The sequence below is a fragment of the Sapajus apella genome, unplaced genomic scaffold, assembly GCF_009761245.1.
Source record: "Sapajus apella isolate SASKATOON/1434 unplaced genomic scaffold, GSC_monkey_1.0 scaffold33, whole genome shotgun sequence".
Classification (NCBI taxonomy): domain Eukaryota; kingdom Metazoa; phylum Chordata; class Mammalia; order Primates; family Cebidae; genus Sapajus; species Sapajus apella.
The window spans coordinates 9,973,789-9,988,029 of record NW_022436973.1 but is presented as its reverse complement, the minus strand read 5'-3'; the positions used below and the strand labels follow the sequence as shown (position 1 = coordinate 9,988,029).

General features: G+C 42.6%; 2 protein-coding genes across 4 annotated transcripts in view; one reads left to right on the top strand and one right to left on the bottom strand.

The window, feature by feature from the left end:
* The window catches only part of CDK5RAP1 (CDK5 regulatory subunit associated protein 1), a 35,885-nt gene that overhangs the window by 8,263 nt on the left and 13,381 nt on the right, over positions 1–14,241 (bottom strand). For all 3 annotated transcript variants that reach the window (XM_032295241.1, XM_032295242.1, XM_032295243.1), the window contains 2 exons: positions 11,030–11,260; positions 944–1,041 (listed from right to left, as the gene is read on the bottom strand). In XM_032295241.1, coding sequence (XP_032151132.1) covers positions 944–1,041; positions 11,030–11,260 — 329 coding nt within the window. The remainder of the gene's footprint in view (positions 1–943; positions 1,042–11,029; positions 11,261–14,241) is intronic.
* Positions 9,417–10,041, top strand: LOC116562823 (ATP synthase subunit d, mitochondrial). Its single transcript, XM_032295246.1, has one exon. It carries the CDS (start codon positions 9,470–9,472, stop codon positions 9,953–9,955), a length of 486 nt encoding a protein of 161 aa, XP_032151137.1. The 5' UTR covers positions 9,417–9,469; the 3' UTR covers positions 9,956–10,041.

Here is a 14,241-nt window from a genome sequence, read left to right as displayed (position 1 = left end):
TGTGTGTGTGTGTGTGTGTGTGTGTGTGTGTGTGTGTGTGTGTGTGTAGAGACTGTGTGTATGTAGAGACGGGGTGTATGTGTGTAGAGACTGTGTGTGTGTGTAGAGAGAGTGTATGTATGTGTGTTTGTGTAGAGACTGGATGTGTGTGTGGGTGTGGGTGTGTGTAGAGACTGTGTGTGTGTGTAAAGACTGGGTGTATGTGTGTAGAGACTGGGCGTGTATGTGTGTAGAGAGTGAGTTTGTGTGTTTGTGTGTAAAGTAGGGTATGTGGGTGTGGGTGTGGGTGTGTGTGTGTGTGTGTAGAGACCGGGTTTCGCCATGTTGCCCAGGCTGGTCTATTCTTAAACTACTGATCTCAGGCAATGTGCCCGCCTCAGCCTCCCAAAGTGCTTAGACTGCAGGCATGAGCCACAGTGCCTGGCCAGCATAAACAATTCTAAATAGCTTTTATTTAACTAATAAATCTAGACGGATCAAACATTTTAGAGGACCTCTAAAACACTAGGCCACTGTGGAAAACAAGAGAAGGCACTAATTCCATACAGCTTGCCTTGGGACACATTCTCCCTTCAGTCTCATCTGTGTAATACTTATTATTCTCAAAGGAAGTGAACACATAGAGCTACATTTAAATTCCAAGACATAACAAAACCTTAATGTTAACATTAAAGAATAAAGTCTCAGAGTGTGTCACATCATAGATGCTTAATTTAAAAAAACATACTAAACATTGTAAATGGGTGACCCAGTCCTTAGCCTATGCTTGTGGAGTGAGCAGAAGTAAGCTCCAGTGTCCAGTGGCTTGGTCATAAACAATAAATATTTACTGATCAGCTACTGTGTGCCACACACTACACTAGGTTCTTAGCAACAAAGACACTGTTTGGTCATTAAGGAAACATGGGAAGTGTGGGATGCCCCCTTTCCAAGCAAGTCTGACCCCCTCCGCATGGCCTCCAACACACGGCTGCTTCCACTCTGGGCTGGCAGGTGGATCTGTTTACAGATGTTATCTCTCTCATGAATCAGCTGCAGAACCTGATCAAATAGAACACATTACAGGTAATCAAAATCTCACCAAAGAATCTTACAGAAAGTAATACAGCTCTTATTATGTGTCCTCCAAGGTTAATTTTCAAGTAATCAAGAGGCTGATTAAACCCAACACACAAATCACCTACTCCCTAACTTTTGTTCAAGCGCCCTTCTATTTGTCCCAGACATTTCACCTAACAGCATCTCTGCTTTCAAAGAGCAGACAGAATAGCTACATACCAGCTACAAAAAAAAAAAAAGAGTAGAGAGAAGGAAGCAAGCAGAGATCAGATTAAAGCCACAGAGCTGAATACAGGTAGTGCTGCCACTAGGGTCAGCAGGCAAAGAAGAAAAAAATGGCACTTCTTTCACTGAGCTTACAAACTAGTTATTTTCTTTTTCTTTTTTTTGAGACAGATTATTACTCCATCGCCCAGGCTGGAGTATAGTGGTGCCATCTCAGCTCACTGCAACCTCTGCCTCCTGGGTTCAAGTGATTCTCCTCCCTCAGACTCCTGAGTAGTAGGGATTACAGGTGCAAGCCACCATGCTTGGCTAATTTTTGTAGTTTTAGTAGAGACGAGTTTTCACCATGTCACCCAGGCTGGTCTCGCAATACTGACCTCAAGTGATCCACCCACCTCAACCTCCCAAAGTGCTAGGATTACAGGTGTGAGCCACCACGCCACCCCAAATTAGTCACTTTTAAAGATACATCAGGCCAGGCATCATGACTCACCTCTTTGTGAGGCCAAGGAAGGAGGATCACTTGAGGCCAAGCATTCAAGACCAGCCTAGACAACATAGTGAGACCTTGTGTCTATTTTTTGTTCTAATTTTTTTTTTTTAATAGACAGAGTCTTGCTCTGTTGCCAGGCTATAATGCAGTGGCATGATCTCAGCTCACTGTAACCTCTGCCTCCCGGGTTCATGCAATTCTCCTGCCTCAGCCTCCCGAGTAGGTGAGATTACAGGAGTATGCAACCACGTCCAACTAATTTTTTGTATTTTCAGTAGAGACAGGGTTCCACCATGTTGGCCAGGATGGTCTCGATCTCCTGACCTTGTGATCTGCCCACACTGGCCTCCCAAAGTGCTGGGATTTTTTTAATTTTTAAAAGAAGAAAAAAGGGGAAAAAAGGCTGGGCACAGTGCTCACACCTGTAATCCCAGCACTTTGGGAGGCCAACGCAGCTGGATCACAAGGTCAGGAGTTCAAGACCATCCTGGCCAACATGGTGAAACCCCATCTCTACTAAAAACACAACAAATTAGCCAGGTGTGGTGTCTCACGCCTGTAATCCTAACTACTCTGGAGGCTGAGGCAGAAGAATCGCTTGAACACAGGAGGCAGAGGATGTGGTAAGCGGAGATCCTGCCATTGCACTCCAGCCTGGGCAACAAAGCAAGACTCTCTCTCAAAAAAAAAAAAAAGAAGAAAGAAAAAGAAAAAAGAAAAAAAAAAAAAAAGATACCATCAAAAACCTGATACTAGGGGAAAATATTTGAAAACATTTTGACAAAGGATTTGAATCAATAATACATAAAAAGGCTGGGCATGGTTGCTCACACCTGTAATACCAGCGCTTTGGGAGGCTAAGGTGGGCAAATCATTTGAGGTCAGCAGTTTGAGACCAGCCTGGCCAATGTGGTAAAACCCCATCTCTACTAAAAACACAAAAACTAGCCGGGCATGGTGGTGGAGACCTGTAATCCCAGCTACTCGGGAGGCTGAGGCAGAAGAATCACTTGAACCCAGGAGGCACAGGTTGCAGTGAGGCCAGATCATGCCACTACACTTCAGCCTGGGTGACACAGCGAGACTCCATCTCAAAAAAAAAAAAAAAGAGATGTAAGTGGGGGCCAAACGAAAGACATTTCCTCGAAACAACCTTCAGGCCAAACGCGGTCGCACACGCCTATAATCCCAGCACTTCGGGAGGCAGAGGCAAGTGGATCACCTGAGGGCAGAGGTTAGAGACCAGCCTGGCCAACACGGTAAAACTCCGTCTCTACTAAAAACACAAAAATTAGCTGGACGTGGTGGTGGATGCCTGTAATCCCAACACTTTGGGAGGCTGAGGCAGGTGGATCATGAGATCAAGAGTTGGAGATCAGCCTGGCTAACACAGTGAAACCCCATCTCTACTAAGAATACAAAAATTAGCTGGGAGTGGTGGTGCGTGCCTGTAATCCCATCTACTCAGGAGGCTGAGGCAGGAGAATCACTTGAACCACGGAGGAGGAGATTGTAGCGAGCAGAGATCATGCCACTACGCTCCAGCCTGGGTGACAGAACAAGACACCATCTTGGCAAAAAAAATAAAAATAAAAACTATAAAGCTGTTAGTTACGTTGCCTGGGCTGGTGTCCAACTTCTAGGCTCAACCGATTCTCCTGCTGCAACCTCCCAAAGTGCTGGGATTACAGGAATGAGCCACCATACCCAGCCTTATAATACTTTATTACTAAAAAATGCTAACAATCATCTGAACCTTCAAGTCAGCAACGTTTCTGGCTGCTGACTGATCAGGATGGTGGCTGCAGAAGGTTGAGGTGGCTGTGACAATTTGTTAAAATAAGACAGTGATGAAGTCAGCCACATCAAATGACTCTTCCTTTCAGGAAAGATTTCTCTATAACACACGATGCCGTTTGACAGCATTTTATCCACAATAGAACATCTTTTAAAATTGCAGTTCTCTCAAACCCTGCCACTGTTTTATCAACTAAGTTTATGCAATATTCTAAATACTTTGTTGTTATTTCAATAATGTCCATAGCATCTTCACCAGGAGAAGATTCTATATCAAGAAACCCTCTTCGGGCAGGACACAGTGGCTCATGCCTGTAATCCCAGCACTTTGGGAGGTCCAGGTGGGTGGATGACTTGAGGTCAGTTCAAGACCAGCCTGGCCAATATAGCAAAAACCCATCTCTACTAAAAATACACAAAAATTAGCTCGGTGTGACAGCAGGTGCCTATAATCCCAGCTACTTGGGAGGCTGAAGCCGAATTGCTTGAACCCAGGAGGTGGAGGTTGCAGTGAGCCAAGATTGCAACACTGTACTCCACCCTGGGTGAGAGTGAGAATTCGTCTCAAAAAAAAAAACATTTTTTTTTGCTCATCCATAAGAAGCAACTCCTCTTTCATTGAAGTTTGACCATGAGATTGCAACAATTCAGTCACATCTTCAAGCTCCACTTCTAATTCTAGTTTTCTTGCTATTTCCACTGCATCTACAGTTATTGCCTCCACTGAAGTCTTGAGCACCTCAAATCATCCATAAATGCTGAAATCTGTGTCTTCCAAACTCCTATTAATGTTGACATTTTGACATCTTTCCATGAATCATTAATGTTCTTTTTTTTTTCTTTTTTTTTTTTTGAGACGGAGTTTCCCTCTTGTTACCCAGGCTGGAATGCAATGGCGCGATCTCGGCTCACCGCAACCTCTGCCTCCTGGGTTCAGGCAATTCTCCTGCCTCAGCCTCCTGAGTAGCTGGGATTACAGGCACGCGCCACCATGCCCAACTAATTTTTTGTATTTTTAGTAGAGACGGGGTTTCACCGTGTTGACAAGGATGGTCTCGATCTCTTGACCTTGTGATCCACCCGCCTCGGCCTCCCAAAGTGCTGGGATTACAGGCGTGAGCCACCGCGCCCAAATCATTAATGTTCTTAATGGCATCTAGAGTGATGAATTCTTTCCAGAATGTTTTCTATTTACTCTGCCCAGATTATCTATGACAACTATAGTTTTATGAAATATGTTTCTTAAATAATAAATGATCTTATATAAACTAAAAACTAAAATAATAGGGTTAGAAAGTTGAAATTACTCCTTGATCCATGAGCTGCAAAATGGATATTGTGTTAGCAGGCATAAAAACAACACTAATCTTGTACATCTCTATCAGAGCCCAGGGATGACAAGGTGCACTGTTAATGAACAGTCGAAACAAATCTTTTTTTCTAAGCAGTAGGTCTCAACAGCGAGCTTAAAATATTCAGTAAACCAGCCAAGCACAATGGCTTATGCCTGTAATGTCAGCACTTTGGGAGACTGAGGTAGAAGGAACACTTGAGCCCAAGAGTTTGAGACCAGCCTAAGCAACACAGGGAGACACCATCTCTACAAAAATTAAAAATTAAAAAAATTAAAAATTAAATATTCAGTAAATCAGGCTGTAAACAGGTGTGCTATCCAGGCTTTTTTCCTCTATAAAGTACAGGCAGAGATTTAGCATCATTCTTAAGGGTGCTGGGATTTTCAAAACGGTAAATGAGGGAGAGGGGGGCGGCTGGGGAGGAATAGCAGGGGGTGGGGGAATTAGGGAGGGATAGCATTAGGAGAAATACCTAATGTAGATGACAGGGCGATGGATGCAGCAAACCACCACCACGGCATGAGTATACCTATGTAACAAACCTGCACGATCTGCACATGTACCCCAGAACTTAAAAGTATAATAAATAAACTATGCCTGATTATAATAAATAATAATAAAATAATAAAATAATAAAGCATGCCTGATTACTTTCTAGACTTTCTTTTCCTTCTACCAATCACCTGCTAATCCCCGAATCTGCTCACTAAATCTTTTCTAATAAAATTACTGGCTTGGGGCCAGTATGGGGAGACAGATTTGAGTTGGACTCCTGTCTCCTTGATAGCTGACTTGCAATAAAAATATTTTCATTTTTCCTCAAAAACCCAGCCACAGTATTGACTTCTAGCTCAATGAGCAGCAAACCATCTCTTGCTTCATAACAGGTACCTCAAACAGATTGAATCATTCAGCATTTTTTTTTTGTAATTAGGTTACTCCACTCAAGACAATATCTTTAGGGTTCATTCATGTTGTAGCATGTGTCAAAATTGCATTCCTTTTTAAGGCTGAATACTATTCCATTACATGTGTTATGAAGACAAAGGGGGCTCCCTGTCTGATGTGCTAGAAGCCATCAGGTTTTTGAAAAAATACTTTTTGTTGCAAGTAGACTTACGGGGAGATGAGAATATCAAGTTTAAATCTGTCTCCTCATGTTGTTTTTAAGGCAACATTTCTACTGGAAAAGGTTTATTGGATGGATGTTGGGATTAGCGGGTGATTAGTGGAAGAAAAGAGAGACTTGGAAAGTTGGCCGGGCATGGTGGCTCATGCCTGTAATCCAAGCACTTTGGAGGCCAAGGCAGGCAGATCACCTGAGGTCGGGAGTTCAAGAGCAGCCTGACCAACATGGTGAAACCCCGTCTTATAAATAAATAAATAAATAAATAAATAAAAATAAAAAAGGAAAGCCTTTGGGCATGAGCATTTATCTCTTCATGCTAACTCATGGATCACACGTGCAAATTTGGGGTGAGTTAGCATAAAATATGCAATGGAAATTCAGGCTGGGATATCAGCAAGTTCATTCGGCTCAAACTCCAGTTGGCCATCTTTGTTTCAACTGATTATAGCTGTTTTTTTTCTTTTTTCTTTCCTTTTTTTCCAATTACTTTATTTTATTATTTTATATTTTATTTATTTTGAAATGGGATATTGCTCTGCAGCCTAGGCTGGAGTACAGTGGTGTGATGACAGCTTCACTGCAGCTTCACCCTTCTCGGCTCAAGCAACGCTCTCATCTCAGCCTCTCAAGCAGCTGAGACCACAGGTACATGCTACCATGCCCAGCTAAGTTTTAATTTTTGGTACAGGCAGGGTCTCACTATGTTGCCCAGGCTGGACTCAAACTCCCGAGCTCAAGCAATCCTCTTGCCTCAGCCTCCCAAAGTGCTGCAATTATAAATGTGAGTCACTTCACCTGCCCCTGTTTTTTCTTCATCTCACAAGCAGAGAGAGTTTCAGTGTCTGACCAGGTTGTTTCTTTTCTGCTTTCTATAAACTCAATAATTTTTGTTACTGTTTTCTTACTCTTTGGGGCAGAGTTTGAGTTCAGGCATCTCAACATATTGTTTCTTCTCTTACCTACTACCCTATAAACCTAAGAATTTAGTCATTGGTTTCTTTAAGTCATTGGTTTTCTTTTTTTTTTTTTTTTTTTTTTTCTTAATCCTGAGTTCTAATTTGATTGCACTGTGGTCTGAGAGACTAAGTCACTGGTTTTATATGTATATGCCACATTATGTTTATCCATTTATTTGTTGATAGACACAAGTTGATTCTGTATCTCAGCTATTGTGAATAATGCTGCTATTAACATGGTGGTACATGTTTCAATTCCTGCTTTTAATTCTTCTGATATATACTAAGAAGTAGAATTACTGGATTATATAACAATTCTACTTTTAATTTTTTCTCACACAACAAAATGGTAAATGAACACTGGCTTCAACTTAAAGTCACCAGCTGCCTTGGCCCCTAATAAGAGTCTCGCTGGGCACAGTGGCTCATGCCTGTAATCCCAGCACTTTGGGAGGCCTAGGTGGGAGAACTGCTTGGGGTCAGGTGTTCCAGACCACCCTGGGCAACACAGCAGGACCCCAACTCTGATTTTTTTTAAAAGAAAATAAAAAAGAGAGAGTCAACCTATCCTTTGAAGCTTTGAAGAATGGCACTGATTTCTCTTCTCTGGCTATGAAAGTCCCAGACGGCATCTTCTTCCAACAGAAGACTGTTCATTTACACTGAAAGCCTCTTGTTTAGTATAGCCACCTTCATCAATGATCTTAGCTAGATCTTCTGGATAACTTGCTGTAGCTTCTACATCAGCACTATGGCTTTGCCTTGTACTTTGATGTTAGAGAGATGGCTTCTTTCCCCAAACCTTGTAAGTCAACCTCTGTTAGCTTCAAACTTTTCTTCTTCAGCTTCCTCACGTCTTTTGGCCTTCAGAGAACTGAAGAAAGCTAACGACTTGTACTGGATTAGGCTTTGGCTTAAACAGTATTGATTTGGCTTCTTCGATCTTCTCTCCAGATCACTAAGCTTTCTCCATATCAGCAAAAAGGCAGGGCTTAATTGTTTTTCTTTCTTTCCTACTTTTTTTTTTTTGAGACAGTCTCACTCCATTGCCCAGGCTGGAATGAAGTGGCACAATCTCGGCTAACTCCAACCTCTGCCTTTCGGGTTTGAGCGATTCTCCTGCCTCAGCCTCCCAAGTAACTAGTATTACAGGTGTGCACCACCACACCTGGCTAATTTTTGTATTTTTAGTAGAGGCAGTGTTTCACCATGTTGGCCAGGCTGGTCTTAGAACTCCTGACCTGAGCTGATACACCCATCCTGGCCTCCCAAAGTGCTGGGATTACAGGCATGATCCACTGTGCCTGGCCTGTGAGCCACCACACCCAGCCAAAAAGACTGTTTTGTTTTCTTATCATTCATGTTTTCAGTGGAGTAGCACTTTTAATTTCCTTCATGAACCTTTCCTTTGCATTTACGACTGGGCTGGCTGGCATAAGAGGCCTAGCTTTCAACCTAGCTCAGCTTTCAATATGATTCCCTCAGTAAGCTTAAGCAGTTCTGGCTTTTGATTTCAAGTGAGAGCTGCGTGACTCTTCCCTTCACTTGAGCACTTTAGAGGCCACTGTAGTTAAATGGCCCAATTTCAATATTGCTGTCTCAGGGAACGGGGAAAGAGAAAGACATGGGGAAACCACCATTGGTGAAACAGTCAGAACACACATATCGTTTATAAATTAAGGTCACTGTCTTATGTGGGTGTGACTCATGGTGTCCCGAAACAATTTAAGAGTAACATTAGGCCAGCACGGTGGCTCACGCCTACTGTAATCCCAGCACTTTGGGAGACTCAGGGAGCAGATCACCTGAGGTAGGAAGTTCAAGAACAGCCGGACCAACATGGTGAAACACCATCCCTACTAAAAATACAAAATTAACCAGGCATGGCGGTACATGCCTGTAATCCCAGCTACTCGGGAGGCTGAGGCAGAAGAATCACTTGAACCTGGGAGACAGAGGTTGTGGTGAGCCGAGACTGTGCCATTGTACTCCAGCTTGGGCATCAAGAGTGAAATTCCATCTCTAAAAAAAAAAAGAGTAACATTAAAGATCACTGATCACAGATCACCATAACAGACCTAATAATAATGAAACTTTGGGCCAGGTGTGGTGGCTCACGCCTGTAATCCCAACACTTTGGGAGGCTAAGGTAGGTGGATCACAAGGTCAGGGGTTCGAGACCAGTTCTGACCAACAAGGTGAAACCCCATCTCTACTAAAAATACAAAAATTAGCCGGGTGTGGTGGCGCATACCTGTAATCCCAGCTACTCGGGAGGCTGAGGGAGAAGAATTGCTTGAACCTGGGAGTCGGAGGTTGTGGTTAGCCAAGATCACGCTACTGTACTCCAGCCTGGGCAAGAGAGCGAGACTCCATCTCAAAAAAAATAGTAATAATACTTCCGTTACTTCCTGCTGTGGACGGTAGGCAGCCAGGGTCGGTGAAGGATCCCAAGATGGCTGGGCGAAAACTTGCTCTAAAAACCATTGACTGGATAGCTTTTTGGGAGATCATACCCCCAAACCAAAAGGCCATTGCTAATTCCCTGAAATCCTGCAATGAGATCCTCACCTCCAGGTTGGCTGCTTTACCTGAGAATCCACCATCTATTGACTGGGCTTACTACAAGGCCAATGTGGCCAAGGCAGGCTTGGTGGATGACTTTGAAAAGAAGTTTAATGCCCTGAAGGTTCCTATGCCAGAGGATCGATATACTGCCCTGGTGGATGCTGAAGAAAAAGAAGATGTGAAGTCTTGTGCTGAGTGGGTGTCTCTCTCAAAGGCCAGGGTTGTAGAGTATGAGAAACAGATGGAGAAGTATAAGAACTTAATTCCATTTGAACAGATGACCATTGAGGACTTGAACGAAGCTTTCCCAGAAACCAAATTGGACAAGCAAAAGTATCCCTATTGGCCTCACCAACCAATTGAGAATTTATAAAATTGAGTCCAGGAGGAGGCTCTGGCCCTTATATTACACATTCTGGACATTAAAGATAAAAGTAATTATACAGTTAAAAAAAAAAATAGTAATAATAATAATGAAGTTTGAAATATTGTGAGAATTACCAAAAAGTGACACAGAGATATGAAGTAAGCATATGCTGTTGAAAAAATAGTGCTGGCAGACTTATTCAGAGTTGCCACAAACCTTCCATTTGTTAAAAATAACTCCATAATATCTGCAGAGTACAATAAAACAAGGTATGCTGTGTATCTATTTCACACCAACCCAAAGCAGGAGTGTTAACCCCTTATTAACCCCACTTTACAGATAAAGATGAAAAGCTGAAAACATCACACACTTGCTGGTAAAACAACAGAAAAACTGAGATTTGAACCCAGGTCTGTCTGAGGCTAAAGTCTGAGCTGTTTCTCAGAGCACCACATCACCTCCTTCCTGTCCACCCCAAACCACCATTACTGCCTCACCACCATTATTACCACTCAGCTGCCCACTTTGTAACAAACTCTCTCTGTATAGCCCTCATGGTCCTGCAGGCGGTTTAACCTCCCGTGGAATATTAGACCTATCTCCTACCTTGGCAGACTCTTTTTTTTTGAGACAGGGCATTGTTCTATCACCCAGGCTGGAGTGCAATGGTGCAATCATGGCTCACTGCAGCCTCAACTTCCTGGGCTTAGGTGATTTTCCTACCTCAGTGTCACAAGTAACAGGAACTACAGTCATATGCCACCACACCCAGTTAATTTTTTGTATTTTCAGTATAGACGGTGTTTTGCCATGTTGCCCAGGCTGGCCTCCAACTCCTGAGCTCAAGCAATCCACCTGCCTCAGCCACCCAAAGTGTTGAGATTATACGTGTGAGCCCCCATGCCCAGCCACTGATGGACTTTAAATCTTCAAAGGACCAGCAGATCCAGCGGGTGTTGCAGCAATCCCGACAGGATCCCTGAGCAGGACACCAGGTCTCTGCTGCCTCCCTGCTAGGTCCAGCCTTTGGCATGCTCAAAGATACTAATACCAGTTTGTCACAGCTAACCTGACACTCACCTCATCAGGAAAATCCTTAGGGTGGGGAGAGGTGAAACGGATCCTCATTTCAGGATCCACTCTGGAGACCTGATCCAGAAGATGAGCAAAACGAAGTCCTCCTTGCTTGGTTTTATAGTTGGTGGTAAAGCCACGGCTGAGGTTGGTAGACACTGCATTATTGAACTGGACCTCTGAATTATCCCGAAAACTATTAACATTCTGACCAAGAAGCGTCACTTCTTTCAGCCCCTAAAAATGGAAAAATATATTGGAATTTTAAAACTTTTGGGTAGCTTCATTAAAAAAACACTAATTAAAAATTAGCCAAGGCCAGGCCCAGTGGCTTATGCCTGTAATCCCAGCACTTTGGGAGGCCAACCCAGGCGAATCACGAGGTAAAGAGATCGAGACTACCCTGGCCAACATGGTGAAACCCTGTCTCTATTAAAAGCACAAAACCATTAGCTGGGCATGGTGGTGCATGCGTGTAGTCCCAGCTACTCGGGAGGATGAGGCGAGAGAATCGCTTGAACCCAGGAGGTAAAGGTTGCAGTGAGCAGAGATCGCGCCACTGCACTCCAGCCTGGTGACAGAGTAAGACTCCATCTCAAAAAAAAAAAAAAAAATTAGCTGTAATTAACATATCTTTTGTTTTAAACAAAAGAAAAAAAATTAGCTGAACTTACCAAAAGTCACCTATAAATTTGTTGTATCTATAACCGAGTAATTTCAAGCTTAGACACCTTACCAAAGAATTAAACTTCAGAATAAAGCTTTATGTAAAAATTAATATTCAAAACATGATTTAGAATAGAAAAAAACTGGAAACAAACTAAATAATCAACAATAATGGTTAATTTACATTAGATCTGTCAGTTGAATATTATACACAGTGACTATATAAAGTATTCTCACCAAAAATATTTAACCCAAACTAATCAAGCTTTTACACCTAACTTCTAGTTACCAGAATTCAGGGAGATATATTAAATAACACGAGGAAAAAATCGGACAAAGCCAGACTATGTCCGATCTCTTCAAAAAGTTAATGCATCATTTAAAGCAAACAACAACAACAAAAAATGAAAGAGCTACTTTAGATTTTTTTTTTTCTTCTTCTTCTTCTTCTTCTTGAGACAGGGTCTCCCTCTGTTGCCCAGGCTGGAGTGCAGTGCCACGATCATAGCTCACTGCAGCCTCGACCTCCCAGGCTTAAGCAATCCTACTGCCTCAGCCTCCCAAGTAGCTGGGACTAATTTTTTTTCTTTTGTAGAGATGGGATTTCACCATGTTTCACAGACTGGTTTTAAACTCCTAAACTCAAGCAATCCTTCCACCTCAGCCTCCCAAAGTACCTAGCCTAGATAAGTATTGATTTTTATACATGTGATAATATCATGGTTATGAAGAGAAAAATTGTTGCTCTTAGGAGATGCATACTGAAGTATCTAGGGGCATGTGTCCTGATGTCTACAAATTACTTCGAATGGTTCAGAAAACATGTATTTATGGGTGCATGGAGATAGGTGTAAAATATGACAAAATGTTAACAATCATGTTTTTCTATTATACTAGTCTTTCCATTTGTCTGTTTGAAATGTTATATTATAGGCCAGGTACAGTGGCCCTTGCCTATAATCCCAGCACTTTGGGAGGCCGAGGCAGGCTGATCACGAAATCAGGAGTTTGGAGTGAGACCAGCCTGGCCAACATGGTGAAACTCCCTCTCTACTAAGGATACAAAAAATTAGCTGGGCGTGGTGGCACATGCCTGTAATCCCAGCTACTCCGGAGGCTGAGGCAGGAGAATCACTTGAACCTGGGAGACAGAGGTTCCTTATAACATTTTTTTCCCTGATCAGAATCCCAATTGAGGACTATGCGATGCATTTAGTTGTTATTACTCCAGTCTCCATAAAGACTATTTATTTGTATAAGTCATGATAGATTGTTAATCTAAAAAGCAGAATACACTAAATTTGGATTGGATCCCAAAAATGACATAAAGCATTAATGTTCTGAAACTGGCAAAATCCAAATGAAGTCTGAAGAGAGTTAATAGTAACATACCAATATTAATCTCTTAGTTCTTGTTTTGTTTGTCTGTTGGTAATAGAGACAGCATCTCCCTGTGTTGCCCAGGCTGCTCTTGAACTCCTAGGCTCAAGGCACCCTCCTGCCTTGGCCTCCCAAAGTGCTGTGATTACAGCACCAAAAAAATGTACCAAAGAAAGATAGTAATGCCCAAAGAAACTCTCTTTGCAACTTTCCTGTGAAGGTAAAGTCATTCCAAAACAAAAAAATTATTGATTAAAAAGTAGAATATAAAACTAAGTAAAATACACACACATATATAAAAAGACATACAAACCAAATGCAGAAATATTTAAGGAACAATTGGGGAACTCTGAATAAGGATGGACTGAAATGAGACAGTATTTAGCAATTTTTGTTAATCTTACTGGAAAAACTAATGGTATTAAAAATATTCTTAGCTGGGCATGGTGGCTCATGCCTGTAAACCTAGCACTTTGGGAGGCCGAGGCAGGTGGATCACCTGAGGTCATGAGTTCAAGACCCACCTGGCCAACATGGTGAAACTCCATCCCTACTAAAAATACAAAAATTAGCTGAGTGTGGTGGCACATGCCTGTGATCCCAGTTACTCAGGAGGTTGAGACAGTAGAATCACCTGAACCCAGAAAACAGAGGTTGCAGTGAGCTGAGATCATGCCACTGTACTCCAGCCTAGGCAAAAACAGCAAAACTCAGTCTCAAATAAATTAATAAAATAAATAAAAATATTTTGTAGAAGCACATAGTGGCGTGCACCTTTAATCCCAGCTACTTGGGAGGCTGAGGCAGGATGATCACTTGAGTCCAAGGGACAGAGGTTGCAGTGAGCCAAGATCGCACCACTACACTCCAGCCTAGACAACAGAACAAGACTCTGTCTAAAAAATAAATAAATAAATAGGTCAGGAACAGTGGCTCATGCCTGTAATCCCAGCACTTTGGAAGCCTAAGGCGGGCAGATCACCTGAGGTCAAGGGTTCAAGATCAGCTGGCCAACTTGGTGAAACCCTGTATCCACTAAAAATACAAAATTAGCCGGGTATGGTGGCGCATGCCTGTAATCCCAGATACTTGGAAGGCTGAGGCAGGAGAATCACTTGAATCCAGCAGGCAGAGGTTGCACTGAGGCGAGATCATGCCATTGCACTCCAGCC

Excerpts from the sequence above, each read along its gene's own strand:
- LOC116562823 (XM_032295246.1), top strand. The coding sequence starts at position 9,470 with ATGGCTGGGCGAAAACTTGCTCTAAAAACCATTGACTGGATAGCTTTT.